General features: G+C 27.6%; 1 protein-coding gene across 2 annotated transcripts in view; it reads left to right on the top strand.

The window, feature by feature from the left end:
• LOC140438710 (uncharacterized) overlaps positions 1-16975 on the top strand; it is a 298866-nt gene that overhangs the window by 132233 nt on the left and 149658 nt on the right. For both annotated transcript variants that reach the window (XM_072528359.1, XM_072528357.1), the window contains exon 2: positions 9254-9438. In XM_072528359.1, coding sequence (XP_072384460.1) covers positions 9287-9438 — 152 coding nt within the window. In that variant the 5' untranslated portion in view covers positions 9254-9286. The remainder of the gene's footprint in view (positions 1-9253; positions 9439-16975) is intronic.

Raw genomic sequence — 16975 nt, 5'->3', positions numbered from 1 at the left:
CGGTAAATTACCACTTAAAAAACTGAAGCTCCTGATATCGGTAAGCTGTTACCCTACATACCTGATAGTGTCAGACATTTTTATTACGAATTAATGGAGTGGCCAACAACTGATAATCTCAATGCTGAAGAAGATGAACCAATATAAATTCAATAAGAAAAAACATGGGATTCCGAAGCATTCAAAAAAATACTGAATGTTTGTATTTAAAATTTTTACTTAAAATTGTATTTTTTAGGTTAAATATATATTTTTTAAACAAAATAAAGGTTTTTTTGTGTCATTGTGTCAAAAACACTCCCAAATTTTTTAGTATTTATTTAAATAACTAAAACAGTTTTACAGTTTTTTCCAGTTTTCTGCAAAAATGGTTTTCATGACTTAGACCGTTTTTGTTTACACCGATTCAATTGTCGTTAAAGGCCAGGCATTGTCGTTAATAACCACGGAAAATGGAAATTCACGACAATGCCCGGTCTTTAACGTCAATGTCTAAAATTCATTAATTTAATCAGTATTCCATTAAAAATATCTTGATCATCCTGTCTGTAATTAAGATCATCCAATGATCTTAATTACAGACGCCAACTTTAAATCAAATGTTTAAATTTGATCTCATGACCTCAGGATTCCTCTTTGAGTTCTAAAATACCTTTGCCTTATAATAGTGTGTAAACATACAATAGGAGCATTGATAAAACACCTTGGAAAATGTATATTACACATGTAAAAACAAAACCAAATATAGATATCGCTTTACAATATTCTAATAATTATTGAGAAACCAAATAACCTTTATAAATTTTACTTATTTACAGTTCCGTTTTAAAAACTTCTCTCTTTGTAATATTGTTTTAAAAATGACCTGAACCCTCTTGTTCCTTCCTTGGATCTGCTCCCAAAAGCATATGCATCTTTATTTTAATTATATAAATAAACTAAGTCTATTGTTAAAATGCCCATTTCAGAATTAATTTTTGAAATGCCAGGTCAATGATCTAAGGTACCCATTTAACTATTCGACATTTGTTTCGAAGTAAGGAAACAGGCATGACCAAAATATAAACTTTGAAATCCATGATAATTTATGTATTTCCTTCTGCATAAAAGGAATTTTTATTCTATCAATTACTATACAATAGAAACTACTAATCACGACAATGTTTATTTATTCTAATACAGAATCTCCTGTTTCAGAATAAATATAACTCCAAGGTGATCAATATCATTTTACTTTTCAATAATAAAAATGATTTCGGACTTTTTACCTTTATTAATGGAAGTAAAAACTTTTTTTTCGGAAGTGATATTAATATGTGACTTTTTTATTTTCAAACCTTTTTTCTTGTGGCATATCAGTCGTTTTATACATAAATTTATATTCTGTGCTCCCTTTGGTTTATAAATCAAAATTGTAAACCCCGCAAAAACAAATACTCCCCAAATTTTTTTAACACAATTATACTACACAGCATTTTTTTATAATAACCTTAAAAAGAAAGAAGCTTTTTCAACACGTGAATACTAAAAGATTTACAAACTAATTTACAAAATACACACGTCCATTAATCAAAAATGTAATCGCCGACTGATATCCTTTCCTTTTTATATTTTTAATTCATCAATCATTTGGAATATTTCGAATCCAACTTTGAATGTATTCCACAAAGTCGAAGGGATATTTGAAATTACGAAAAAGTTTAAAGTCTACATATATTGGTATATTGTAAGCGGTATATACTTTTTACAAAAAGCAAAATCATTAAAAGCAGAAATAGGAAATTCCAAATACATACGGCAAGAAGTAAAAAAGATGCTGTAAAGAATAGATGTAAAAAAATATATGGGTAAAGTGCATGTCAATCTTCTTCACGAGCTTTTGATTAGTGGCGGAGCAATATATATATATATATATATATATATATATATATATATATATATATATATATATATATATATATATATATATATATATATATATTGTTATGATGTGTTTTTTTGTTTGAATGATGAGCAATGAGTATTTTTAATAATATAGGGTTTTTATCGCGGTTCTCAAAGAATTAGTTTGTAAGTACTTTTTTAAATTATCTTTATTGTAACTATTATGAAACACACATATATATATCTAACCTAGCCAATGTAAATTTAAAATAAACTATCTTTAAATTGATATTCTTACAAAACTGATTAAATTCTATAGACAATCTAAAATTTAAACAAACTATCTTCAAAATTGAAATTGTTATGACACTAACTAAATTATATTAACAAAATTTTGTACCTTTCTTTCACTGAATGCCTAAATGAACTGTTTTCCACTATATATATTCTAATCACCACTGAAAGTCTTCGTACTTCGGTTATCCTTGTTTTTGTGAAATTTCTTTTTCCAATTATCAGCTTCTACCAATTTAAGATATAGTTTTCTTCACCAGCATGTATACACCACCAACCAAACCAGCAAACAGCATTTATATTTATTCTTCTTTTCAATATACCAATATCCAATTATTATAAGTTGATTTATACTAATCTCCAACCATAATATAATTTAATTTCTTCCAATATACCTTTTTTTATCTTCAATAATTATTTGTGTATAATTATAAATGTGCATTAAATTATATGCATAATTTTTAATCTTCATTTAACTCACTATATTAAACATTTTGACTATTTGTACTTGATTCACTGACTCCAACTAACTTTCATAATAAACTGCTTGACTTCTGACTAAAAACTTCCAAAACTCCTCTTCTGAATAAAAACTGCCATCTTGAATCCAAATCACGGGTATTTATATGTTTTTGGATTTTCTAGAACTATCTCGTAAGATATCATGTTCCAATTTGTTCCATTAACTACTTGTCTGAATTTTCTGGAACAAACCATTTCGCAAACATGGCCATCTCCGGAGATCCAGAGAATTCCATTCTTTTCTATTAATAATTTTGTTTACATTTAGGCTTTTCAGATCAGAATATATAATTAAATTAGTAACTTAACATTCTAATTTAATAAAATACACATTTCAAACAATATATTATTATAACCCACTTTATATTCGTAAATATTCTTAAACGTCACTTCAGAGTATAAATATCTGTCAATCTCCGAGAGTATTTTTGGTTGCCTAAGCACATGGCTCACTTATATATATTTACAATATTAAAATACAACTTTTTACAATTATTATTTTATAATATACTAATTTATTAAAAATGCCCTCACATAAATATATTTTTATTAAATTCTCTAGTATATAACTTATTTAAAACAACCAAATATCTAATATTATGTAGTATATAACTTATAAATTATTTTCTATAAACCATAATCGTCACAATACCCCAAAAATAATATTTAAAATAAATAATTTACTTATTATTTTTTTAAATATTAATTTTCTCATACCTTATTAAATTTAATAAATTAATAATTCAATTTTTTTTTATTATTTAAAGTGTGTTAAATACATCCCTGTTCGCTGTCTATGTCAAAACAAAGAACAACGGATCACAGTTCGGCTATTCTATGGTCAAACTGTCATGTCAAATAGAGAGAATAAAATATAACCTTAATTAAAATATAATGGATATTGTGTTCTGTTTATTTATAGACAAAATCTAGGAATTATTTCCATTCAACAGGCTTTTATTCATATGAATTGGTAAGTTTTACACTTTTTATAAAGACATTTACACAATCAATTCTGTGTCTAACCCCAAATTATGATTTTTAGGGTACCAAACAATTCCCATATGTACAAAATTCAACAAGTATGATGTCAAATTGATTCAAAATAATGAAATCTACCATCTATTTAACAAATCAAGTCTATTGAATAAAATGGATATATCAGTAAGTTATTAGTGTTATTATATTTGTGTTAAAAGTATAGAAATCATTATTCAATCTCTTCATGATATTTATACTTAGATCTGGTATCATCCTTGTATAATAATTAATTATTCCAATAAATCCTCTTAAAGTTCTTAAATTGTGTGGTGTTTTATATTCCTGAATGACTTGTGTCCGTTCTGGATCCATTTCGATTCCCTTAGTGTTAAGTTTATAACCTAGATATATGACTTCTTTTTGAAAAAATGTACATTTTTCTTGATTTATTTTTAGTCCCACTTTGTCTAATCTATTTATTATAATTTTTAGGTGTTTCTCATGATCTTCAGCCGTTTTAGAAAAAATTAAGATATCATCAATGTAGTGAATTACAAAATGTTCATATTGATCCAAAATATCATGAAGACATCTACATAGAGCACTGCAAGATGATTGAAGTCCAAATGGTACTACTTTGAATTGATATACTACTCCATCTATCTGAAATCCTGTATACTGTCTACTTTTTCTTTCTAGAGGTATTAACCAGAAATTATGCTGTAAATCGATTTTAGTGAAAAATGACATTCCTGTAATTCTTCCTAGTATTCCATCTATACTCATTGGTGCTTCAAATTGCTTTTCAGTAATCTTGTTAATATTCCTTGCATCCAAACATAACCTGATTTCACCTGATCTTTTTCGTACTACTACTATGGGGTTAATAAAACGTGTGTCTGCCTTCTCAATGATCCCATCTTCTAACATATTATTAATTGTTTTGTTTACTTCTTCTCTGTATTTATATGGTATTGGGTATGATTTTGTTTTAAAATCTTTTTCTTCTTTAACTTTTATACTATGGATATAATTTTGTGCAATTCTATTTTCTTTATTGACAAGTCCCTTGTGTTGCTGCAATATGGAAATGACTATTGATTTATATTCTTCAGGGCAATTTAAAACTTTCATCATATCTTCTTCTTTACAAATAACATTATTCTTCATTATGTACTCATTATTCCTTGCTTCCAATTTTACGCACTCCGCCTCGTAGGCATCCATCTGCTTAAATTTTCCATTCCTTAAATATTCACTACAATAATTATTCTTCATTATGTACTCATTATTCCTTGCTTCCAATTTTACGCACTCCGCCTCGTAGGCATCCATCTGCTTAAAATTTCCATTCCTTAAATATTCACTACAATAATTATTCTTTACATTCTTTTGGTACATTTCCCTATCATCAAAATACATTTCTTCTTCATAAACATCATTATTTTCTTTTAATAATATCCTATCAACTCTTATTCCTTCTTCTACCTCATCTTTTTGCATAAATTTAATTATTTGCCCTTCCAAAGTTACCATTTTTTCTTCAAAATCTATCTTTACTTTCTTCTTTTCCAATTCATCATTTCCCATCAACACATAAATCCTTGACAATAAATCCTTGCATATTAATTTCTTTATTAAGAATATTAATTTTAAAATTGGCTAGTTTATCAATTTCACCCAACTTCTTATTATTTGCACCAACAATTTTAATTTTTGGAATCTTTATTATATCTGATAATTTTAGTGTATTAAAAATAAAATTCTCCGAGACTAAAGTACTTTCTGAACCAGTATCTATCATAATCTTAATCATTTTATTTTTGGCCAAAGCATTTATATAAATTAAATTAATAGATTCAATAATTTTCTCTTCATCTAAAGAAATAAATTCAGAAGGTTTTTCATAATAGCAATGGCCTAACTTGTAATTCAGAAAGTTTACTGCACAAAATTTTGATTATTAGAATTGTCAGATTGTATCTGACCATTTGGATCTGATGTCCTATGTCTTTCCCTACTATGACTTCTACTCACATTTTCCTGACTTGTACTACTTCGTTCCCTGTCTTCGCATCTTCTATTCCTTCGAACACAATTTACCTGTCTGTTATAGTTAGGTTGCTCTGTATTTCTTCTATTGTTAAAATCTTGTCTATTATTATTAGTACTGTTATTAAAATGTTGTCTATTATAACTAGTATTGTTATTACAATTTTGTCTAATTTGATTACTGTTATTATTATTAAAATTTTGTAAATTATTACCATACCTAGTATTATTGTTATATGATTGTCTATATTGTTGATTATCATTTTTTTTATATTGAAAGTTATTATTGTTTTCTCTGTTGTTAGTATTACTTGTCATATTGCCTCTTTGTATTCTTTGAATAAAATTAATGAAACTATCTATTGTTTGAATATTTTGTACAGTTACGGTTTGCACAACATCAGCATCAAAATGTCTAGATACATTTAAGACTGTTTCATCCTCTCTAAGTGGTGGTTCTAAATATTTTGCAACTGTTATCAATTTCAATGCATAATCTACCATATTTGATTTTAAATTTTGATTATACTTTCCAAAATATAGAATTTCTCTAAACTTTGCTTGCTCTAATTCACCCCAATAATAATTTAAAAATTTATTTTCAAATGTTTGAAAGTTATCTAAATCATTTTCAATACTAGCAAACCAAGTTGCTGCATTGTCATTTAATGTCATTCTAATATAATCTTTAATATCATTAATATTATTCACAAATCTTAATTTATGTTTTAAACTATTTATGTATACTCTAGGATGCAAATTTTTTATATTACCAGAGAATTTAATCCCAGTCTCATTTGTTAAATTTAAGTAAGGTCTCCCTATGTCTCTCATTTGTGAAATATCATCTATTCTCTGTTCCACATTTCTTATTTGATTACTATTTATTTGGATATTTTGTTGTATATCGTCTAATTTTTCTTCTGTGTTTCTCCTGTCTTCATTAATTTTTACTTCTAAGTTACATTTCTGTAACTCTATTTTCTGTTCTATCTCTATTTTATTATCTTGAATAATCCTCTTTACTTCTGTCCTCTCATTGTCTATCCTTTTCTTGTAGTCATTCCGTATACTTTTTATTTCATTTGCTACTTTTTTCTCTGCAGCTTCAAGTTTTTTATCCATTTGTTTTACAATTTTATTATTATTATCTTCTATTTTCTTTTCTAATTTTCTATAATTCTCTTCCAATTTCTGTTCCATTTTTTTCATGTCTTCTTTGACTTCTTTTGAATTCTCTTCCAATTTTTTTATGTCTTCTTTAATTTCTTTTGAATTCTCTTCCATTTTTTTCGTATTCTCTTCCATTTTCTGTTCCATTTTTTTCATGTCTTCTTTGATTTCTTTTGAATTCTCTTCCATTGTCTTGTTCATCTGCATCATTAATGACATCAAAGCTGCCATATTGACATTTTCCTCTCTTTCTGGATTCATTTCTGCAGTATCTTGTGGAACTTGAACTAAACTCTCCTCTTGTATAGGTTGTGTTTCTACTTCCACATCTTCTTCATTCTTTTTGCTTCTTGTACCTTTCTTTCCTTGAGACATTTTGAGACTTTACTTGTTCAAATATAATTAAAAATAAAATCTATAATTTTTTTCTTTCTACTGATAATTAATTTAATTATATGAGAGCACTTATCTTCCCAAACTAATTCTTTTAAATAGAGAGCCCCACGTTGGGCGCCAAATTGTTATGATGTGTTTTTTTGTTTGAATGATGAGCAATGAGTATTTTTAATAATATAGGGTTTTTATCGCGGTTCTCAAAGAATTAGTTTGTAAGTACTTTTTTAAATTATCTTTATTGTAACTATTATGAAACACACATATATATATCTAACCTAGCCAATGTAAATTTAAAATAAACTATCTTTAAATTGATATTCTTACAAAACTGATTAAATTCTATAGACAATCTAAAATTTAAACAAACTATCTTCAAAATTGAAATTGTTATGACACTAACTAAATTATATTAACAAAATTTTGTACCTTTCTTTCACTGAATGCCTAAATGAACTGTTTTCCACTATATATATTCTAATCACCACTGAAAGTCTTCGTACTTCGGTTATCCTTGTTTTTGTGAAATTTCTTTTTCCAATTATCAGCTTCTACCAATTTAAGATATAGTTTTCTTCACCAGCATGTATACACCACCAACCAAACCAGCAAACAGCATTTATATTTATTCTTCTTTTCAATATACCAATATCCAATTATTATAAGTTGATTTATACTAATCTCCAACCATAATATAATTTAATTTCTTCCAATATACCTTTTTTTATCTTCAATAATTATTTGTGTATAATTATAAATGTGCATTAAATTATATGCATAATTTTTAATCTTCATTTAACTCACTATATTAAACATTTTGACTATTTGTACTTGATTCACTGACTCCAACTAACTTTCATAATAAACTGCTTGACTTCTGACTAAAAACTTCCAAAACTCCTCTTCTGAATAAAAACTGCCATCTTGAATCCAAATCACGGGTATTTATATGTTTTTGGATTTTCTAGAACTATCTCGTAAGATATCATGTTCCAATTTGTTGCATTAACTACTTGTCTGAATTTTCTGGAACAAACCATTTCGCAAACATGGCCATCTCCGGAGATCCAGAGAATTCCATTCTTTTCTATTAATAATTTTGTTTACATTTAGGCTTTTCAGATCAGAATATATAATTAAATTAGTAACTTAACATTCTAATTTAATAAAATACACATTTCAAACAATATATTATTATAACCCACTTTATATTCGTAAATATTCTTAAACGTCACTTCAGAGTATAAATATCTGTCAATCTCCGAGAGTATTTTTGGTTGCCTAAGCACATGGCTCACTTATATATATTTACAATATTAAAATACAACTTTTTACAATTATTATTTTATAATATACTAATTTATTAAAAATGCCCTCACATAAATATATTTTTATTAAATTCTCTAGTATATAACTTATTTAAAACAACCAAATATCTAATATTATGTAGTATATAACTTATAAATTATTTTCTATAAACCATAATCGTCACAATATATATATATACATATATGTTTTAACCAGTATATATATATATATGTATATATATATATATATATATATATATATATATATATATATATATATATATATATATATACTGGTTATACGAATACACGAATGAACGGCAAAAACACAATATAACCGAAACCCTAAAAAGTGGTCTAGAAGAAAGCTATAAACAAAACCTACTTCCTTATCTGAAATACCGTAATTTGTTTCTAACAATCTAACTACATTTATCTACCACATAACAAAATTATTTGAACTGTATATATCTATGCTAACATCCCTAGGATATATGCGTTTTTGTTTACAAAAAAAATGTTTTTAAATAATATCTAAGTATAATAAATAATAAGTATATCTAAGTGTTGTATTTACTACCAAAATTGGGTTTTTCAAACAAAATCTTGTATTTATTAAAATGTTGATCCATATTTTTCTGTTTCAGTTTACGTACAGATCCAAAATCGAAATTACCATCATGATGTGGCCATATGTACGATGGCTTGTCTTGTTGGTGTCCATATTAGTGCTTCAAAGTGACTGGACAACTGCTGCTCCGAATCCCAATGGGGATGAGATGATGCGCCTGCTCAAGTTGGACCAGATGTATTCATCAGTCGCCAGACCAAGGTTAATTTTTGATTCTATTATTTTTGGTATTGCCATTGCACTGCTCGTTTAAAACCAACATACCTGTATATATATTTTCATTCGTGTTTGCTTTATAATTTATATCTTGTACTTACCTATTTCCTTTTCCCGCTCAAGTAAAAAATAATTAAAAAACAAAACATATATATATATATATATATATATATATATATATATATAATATAAATATTCATATATGTTTATATATAAATATAATATATATATATATATATATATATATATATATATATATATATATATATAACTATTCATATATGTTAGACTTGAAATTTATACGGAGTTCAGTTCTAACAGGTTAAAATTCGAACAGTCAAGTCAGTCAGTAACGCTTCTTGCTGATACTTGAAACAAACTAAACACCAGCAGTTTACGTAAAGCATCAGAAAAAAGAGTTACTACCCAACTTAACAATGGCAAATGCGACCATGCCGAAACCTCGTCAAATCAATGGTTTTTCTCAAAACCAACAATATTCAACGCGGAGTCAAACCCGGAAATCCAAAAAAAGTATATATATACATATATATATATATATATATATATATATATATATATATATATATATATATATAAATATATATATATATATATATATTTGCACAATTTGTTATTTAATAGTTATGTAAACCACAACAAGGAAATACTCTCGAACCAACCTAAATTTTTAACCTATTAGAAATGACCTTCGTGAACTTTGTACTCCCCTATTCTCCATCCATTCTCTCCAAAAGAATCTTTTGTAGACGCATACTCTCAAATCATTCACAAAAAGCAAAAATCTCATTTTTTGGCTCTATTGATTTAGCTCGACAATTATTAGAGTTTATTTTTCCAACACGCAAAGGTGGACAGTTAAGAAGAAGTGATGGATGGCGACACGAACGTTTCCGAGACTATATATGATACGTTACTAAAAATATGAACCGACATATTTTGTCAAGCAATCATTTTAAGAAAATACGAGGTAATAGATTCGAGGGATGGGTAATACTGTTAATTTGGAGATGATTGTAATTTCTGCGTCAAGGGTAAAGTAACATGAAAAATATGTTAGAAATATTAATTAAAAATTATTTAGAGTCCGCATTTCATGTTTGTGTTCATATTAATATTATTTATTTGCTTTTTGAAAAATGATATTTAGCTATTTATATATTTATATAGCAGTGTGAAACTGTGAAAAACAAAATCGCGTCGCCGTGAACCGCATGGAAAAACTTACCTTTGTAACCCCGTGATCAGAAAGCTACAGTTATGGGTATGGAATATAATATATTATTTATGTATACATGCATATATATATATATATATATATATATATATATATATATATATATATATATATATATATATATATATATATATCTTTAAGGAATATGACCGTTTAATTTAATATAAAAACGTACACTCGTAAGTGAATGGAATGTTTTTGGTAAATTTGGAGATAAAAAGACAAGAGTTGTGCTACTTTATCTATTTATTGAAGACGTTTCGCCCACTGTTCAATGAGCATCATCAGTTCATCTAAAAGAATGTTATTAGCGATACATCTAATATGAAAAACAATTAAGTAAATGATCTTACCTTTAAAATATCTGTAGCATTAAAATGTTATTATTGTGAGGAAACATAAAAAATTAATTTACTAAATACATCAGCAAAAAGACAGAAACACAGAACGCCAGAAGACGCCCGATTTAAGTAATTTTATATTAATTTTTTTATAATTTGACTTTTGAAAACATTGATTGATTATAAAATCTATCAAAAATGTAATTGTCAATTTTGAAATGTTATATTAACAACGGCACCGCTAGGTTTCTTAAATTATTTAAATTACTAGCTGCGTAATCAAAAATGAAAAATTGTCCTTTATAACAACCATAACAGCTGTTTCCCAATGTACTCGTATTGAAATATAACAACACCTTTTACAAGGATTCCCTTCCCTTTTAGTCTTCTATTTCCCATTGTTATTTCCTATATGTGACACAATTATCCAGTTAATTAAACAACATAACAAACCGCTTTCAAGGGCTCATTTAAGAGAAATGTGTCAATATCAATGGTTAATGTCGTGTTTAAAATTAGTCCCAAGTTTTATAGGTGATCAATATTCTAGAGAGATATAACCAAATATTTGATAACAAAATTTTAACGGAGGAATACTTTGATGTTTGATGTATCTACTAATGACATAGGGTCAGTACAAATTAGTGTATTTAGAGCAAAGACTACAATGGTGACAGAACCTTAAAGAGAAAATTTTAAAACTCAAAAAGGAAAAAGTTAAACACTACTTAGAATCAATATTAAATGTAACCTTAAAGAACAGAGTAACAATAGATGAAGGCATGCGCGGTAGAGACACAGCAGGGTAGTCGAAATAGAAGGAAGCGAGTGGTGTGTCATGTGGTACACAATTTCATTTTTAATTAGTTTATTATTTAGCTATTTATTATTTACAGCTTATTAAACCTTCGCTTATAGGAAGGGTGAGTAAGGAATTTGGAAGTTACTGTAATATAACCACTTACTAATATTGTTCTGAAGTTATTTTCTCGTATAATTAAAATAGCAAATTATTACTAATTAAACATAGACCTGAATCTAATGCTATACCCCATATTGACATAAAGATAAGTGGAGAACAAATGAAAATTGGCACAAAAAAAAACAAAAAAAGTATTAACTCTCCTAAAAATGGACGTGCTTCCGGCCCAGAGGTCATTTCTGTAGAGTTAATTAAAAATGGAACAGGCACACTAGCTTTGATCCCAATAAAACTATTTAATAGATACTTTAACAAAGAACCAGTACCACAAACTTAGAAAGAAGGGTAGATAAGGTCCATATACAAAAAAGGTATTAAAAAAGAGTGCAAGAATTACAGAGGCATAACAGTAACAAGCACGCTCAGTTAATTATATGGAAAAATAATAAAACAGCTGATCTGCGAGGAATACTACACTTATAAATCAGAAAACAAACTTTATAAGTTGGCACATTGTCACTCTGGATAGTATATTCTGCTTATTTTAAATAATATAAAAAAAAGGCTGCCAGATCCGGTAATAGAATACCACATGACTTCATGATTATGACAACATAAGGCAACATAAGACAAGGTTGCTGCCTTTCTACAATTTTATTTATATTAGTAATTACTGTCATGTAATCAAAAAACGCAACTAGACATGTAATAAGTAAAAACAAACTCGAACACATGGATTACCCTTTTTAAGTTATCAGTCCATAATTACTTATTTTTGCAGGAAAGGCTCTTGCCTTGCCTTGCGGGTGGTATATTCGTTTCTTTTCCAAAGTTCGTTTAAAATACCATGCCTAGCTCATATAGCCCTTCTTCGTTAACCTAAATAATAATGGCAATACTATTTCGGCTATCGTCCTTAATTCTATCCACTTCTGGAATTCGTATCTAGAATCTCTTAAATTTTCTTTGAATTTTGTCTATTTCAGTGCCATCCTATTCGTCTCCTTTATTTTTTAACTCTAGTATTTGCATTGTCTTCGTCATTGACAGCAACCATCGCATACGTATTATGTTCGATTGGGCTGTTAGTGTTCAATATTCGCCAACTGTGAATCCTCGGTTGTACTGTTAATATTCCACTACCACGGTGCTTTGCTCCATCATCAGCGTCATTAATTCTGCTAATGTCGCTTCTAAATCTTTTTCGCTTCTGATTTCGGATAAAATAGCAACTTTGTAGTTACTTAGTTGCTATCATTAAGTCCTCGTAGACACTTTGTCTCAGGACCAGCAACTTCATGTGGGTCGTACTTGCCATGTTATTAAATCCACTGGTAACTTTAAAATCCTAATATATAAGATTGAATAATGTAAATTAAATTGTAACCTATAACTTTTAACGGGTTTTTACCCAGATATTAAGTGGCTCAAAGCATGTACACCTAGACACTGATGATGGAATATGGATTCCGAAAACGTTTTGTCTTCATGACATAGCCCGATTGGGTTTTTTAATTATATACCTTTTATAAACGATTTTAACAAATTTTTATTTTATTTTAGATTCTATTGATTCAAAGTTTAAATTAAAGTGAATTACGTGAATCACTAAATGGTCTAGTCAGCAAATATCTACCTACTCTATCATTGGCTGATAGTCGACCTCAAAATAAGAAGCAAGTTATTTATTTTGTGGTGATAAAAAGGTTGCAATGTGTCTTCTAAATGATAACTGATCAAATTTTGTAAGTAACTAGGGTCATCTTTCGCAAGTTAATTGTTAAAATTCCTTTCACGTTACCAAAACATTCTCCTGCGAGAAACGTTGACATAACCACTTAATATTACAGTTTCCAGAAAAGCTTTGACTTCATACTCTTGTACTTATTATTGGCTATTGTTCTGTGTATCATATAAATTAGTTCTGAATCTATAAGCTTTATAAATTCCTTATAAAAAAAAGTGAAAACCATTCAAGAGGACCCTTAAAATTATGTTCTGGAACTTTTTCTACAATGCTACTACACTTATCTTCTGTCTGAATGTCTCCTTTTACCCAGTGGTAGATTTTTTTTCTTAGTACCTTTACCTGTACTTTGTATAATGTATCAATTTCATTATTTTGCACATTTATTATATCAGGAGCTTGTAATTGCGAGCCAGATAAATTATCCATCGCCATGAAATCTCCATCACAAGAGTTTTCGTCTGTTATAATATCACATGCGTTAATTGAAGGTACCAAAGTATTACTGTCTACAATTGCTTTTAAATTTTCATGTTCCTCTAATCTAACGTAATTAGCGCATCTTCCAATGAAAAATCCCTAAAAAGAAATAATATGGTATTTTTCTGGCGTACAATATTTTGTACACTAAAATGAGATTTAATTTATTTATGTAAAATGACAATCTCATCTCAGAAAACTAAAACAATAGTAATCAGCAAAGAATCAATCAATGAGGTGTAAAATAGAAATTGGCATGGCATCAGTATTGAACAGGTAAGGGAAATAAAATAACATTGAAGAACAGTATCCAGCTTTGGGGACCTGGACAAAGAAATGAGAGATCAAGTTCAAAAAGCAAATAGACTGGCAGGATGCCTTAATAACACTATATGGCGAAACAGACACATTAACACTGAGATTAAGTCAAAAATTTATAAAGTCAGTATAAGACCAATAATGACATACGCCTCAGAAATGAAACAAGACCCCATACAGTCACAACATAAAGGCGACTGGAAACGGCAGAGATCAGAGTACTTAGAAGAATTACAGGAAATACGGTGATCGAAATAGAAGTAAAGATAATAGAAGAAAATGTAGCGTACAGTGTATAAATAAATCGACACTAAATAGAAAAAAAGAATGGAATGATCAAACCAGCAGCATGGGGGAGACCCGTGTGGTCAGAATAGCAACAGATAAATTAAAAATCAGCAGAAGAAGTATCAGATGGGTGCCCAAAAGATATAGTGACCATCCTTCTATAGAGGTATTAATCCACCAATGAGCAAGCAGAATTGCTTATGAAGACGAAAAAGAAGAAGAAAAAAGAAAATGAAATAGTCCAACGCTAATTATCGAAATATATATATATAATATATATATATATATATATATATATATATATATATATATATATAATATACATATATATATATATACAAATATATATATATATATATATTATATATATATATATATATATATATATATATATATATATATATATATATATATATATATATGTATTTTCTACCAGTAAATATAAAAAAAATATTTTTTTCTGCATAAATGTAAGAAATATTTAATAACAATACCTATAGCTAATATAAACCTAATACCTAATAACAAACCGTATTTAAAGTTCAGCTGAATTATAATAAGTACTTATCACAAAACTGTCGTCAGATATCACAAAGCGAGCAATTTACAACTACACTTTATGGTGTTGATTAAGACTTACTGGAAATATTTAAACTGTTTCCAAAACAAAGAATTACAATAAATTCCAAACTCATATGTACAATTGAAAACATGTTTATAGTGCACATTTGATTATACGTCAGGCACATCTGGGATAATAAATAATAAATGTTGAAATACATTAGAAGACGATGCTACATCAGAACACATAATATCTAAGTCAAGAGAACCATTGAATATTAAAAAATTCCTTTAGGTAGAGTTCTAAAGATAAAGACTTCTTTGTTTCTGCTGTATATTTCTACATCGTGACTTTTTCTAACATTATCCCGTTAACTTTTTTCGTAGATAATGAGGTTTATATCGCTGTTTATTAAATGTAGTTTAATATACTCCACTGGGATTACACCTAATGACTTGAAAGCATCTTCTTAGTAATTTATTCTAAAAAATATCTAAATATACCTTCATCTCCATTTTGCACTTACTTCTGAGTAGAAATGTGCATTTCAGATCCTAATACTTTCATTACATTATATTTCAGACATGTTTCCATTTAGCGGATAATTATATTAGGTGATTATATTAGTAATAGCAAAAGGTGTTTTTATAAATTAAAAGCTCGTATGTGGATATTACGTTAATAGCAAAACAATGTTCTTCTGAAATTGTGTATAAAAACAAATCTTATTGATTGATGCACTCATTAAGTGAGTAAATTAACTAAGTAGATGATAAATGAAGGAGTTGGAGAAGAAAGGGTATAAGTACGTCTAAGTTTTTGAGACAATAGCTTCCAAAGAAATTTGTATTTTTAAAATTCTGTAAAACCCGTTAGTTTAATAAAAAAAAAACGGGTGTGGCAGGTAGAAGTTATATTTCTATACACGCGTTCGCCGTTAAAAATTTATATAGGAGTCAATCTGCACAATCATTACATATGTAATGCTATAGGTAACAGAGAGCATAAAGAGAAAAAGAATTAGTTATATAGGTATATGGTGCATCGTTTGCTGTATATAAACATTTGACCTGTAATAGGAGTATAGTAAATGAAGGATTGTATCAATATTTTAGTGAAAATATATATTTTTATTTTTATATATGTATAAAAGGAGTTGAATGCAAAAAAAATTACATACTCTGCAGTAAAATTCATTGTTTATTTTGTTATTAATATAAAAATTACAGTACAATAAATACACTGCAACATAATTCAATATAATAATACAATAAATTAAAATGTAATATTCATAAGTATTTAAAACTGCCAATATACATAAAACTTACTTTACGAAGATAAAAATAAAAAACCAACAACTCGGATTATGTTGTAAATTTTCATTTTATTTTAAAATTTATGTTTTTTGCATATATTACATATATTTAATAAGATTAATTTGAGGTTTTTAAATATTTCAAAAATAAAAAAGGAAATTCATAATTGGGATTCGAACTCACAACCACCAGCGTATGAACCAAACACGTAAAGGATTTGCCAATTAGACATGACACTAACGGATTTCAAAATTGACAGTTCTCGGTAAAACAGTGATTATTTTGAAATA

This window comes from Diabrotica undecimpunctata, chromosome 1, assembly GCF_040954645.1.
Source record: "Diabrotica undecimpunctata isolate CICGRU chromosome 1, icDiaUnde3, whole genome shotgun sequence".
NCBI lineage: Eukaryota > Metazoa > Arthropoda > Insecta > Coleoptera > Chrysomelidae > Diabrotica > Diabrotica undecimpunctata.
Note: the sequence above shows the minus strand (reverse complement) of the source record. Positions and strands in the feature narration are given on the sequence as shown.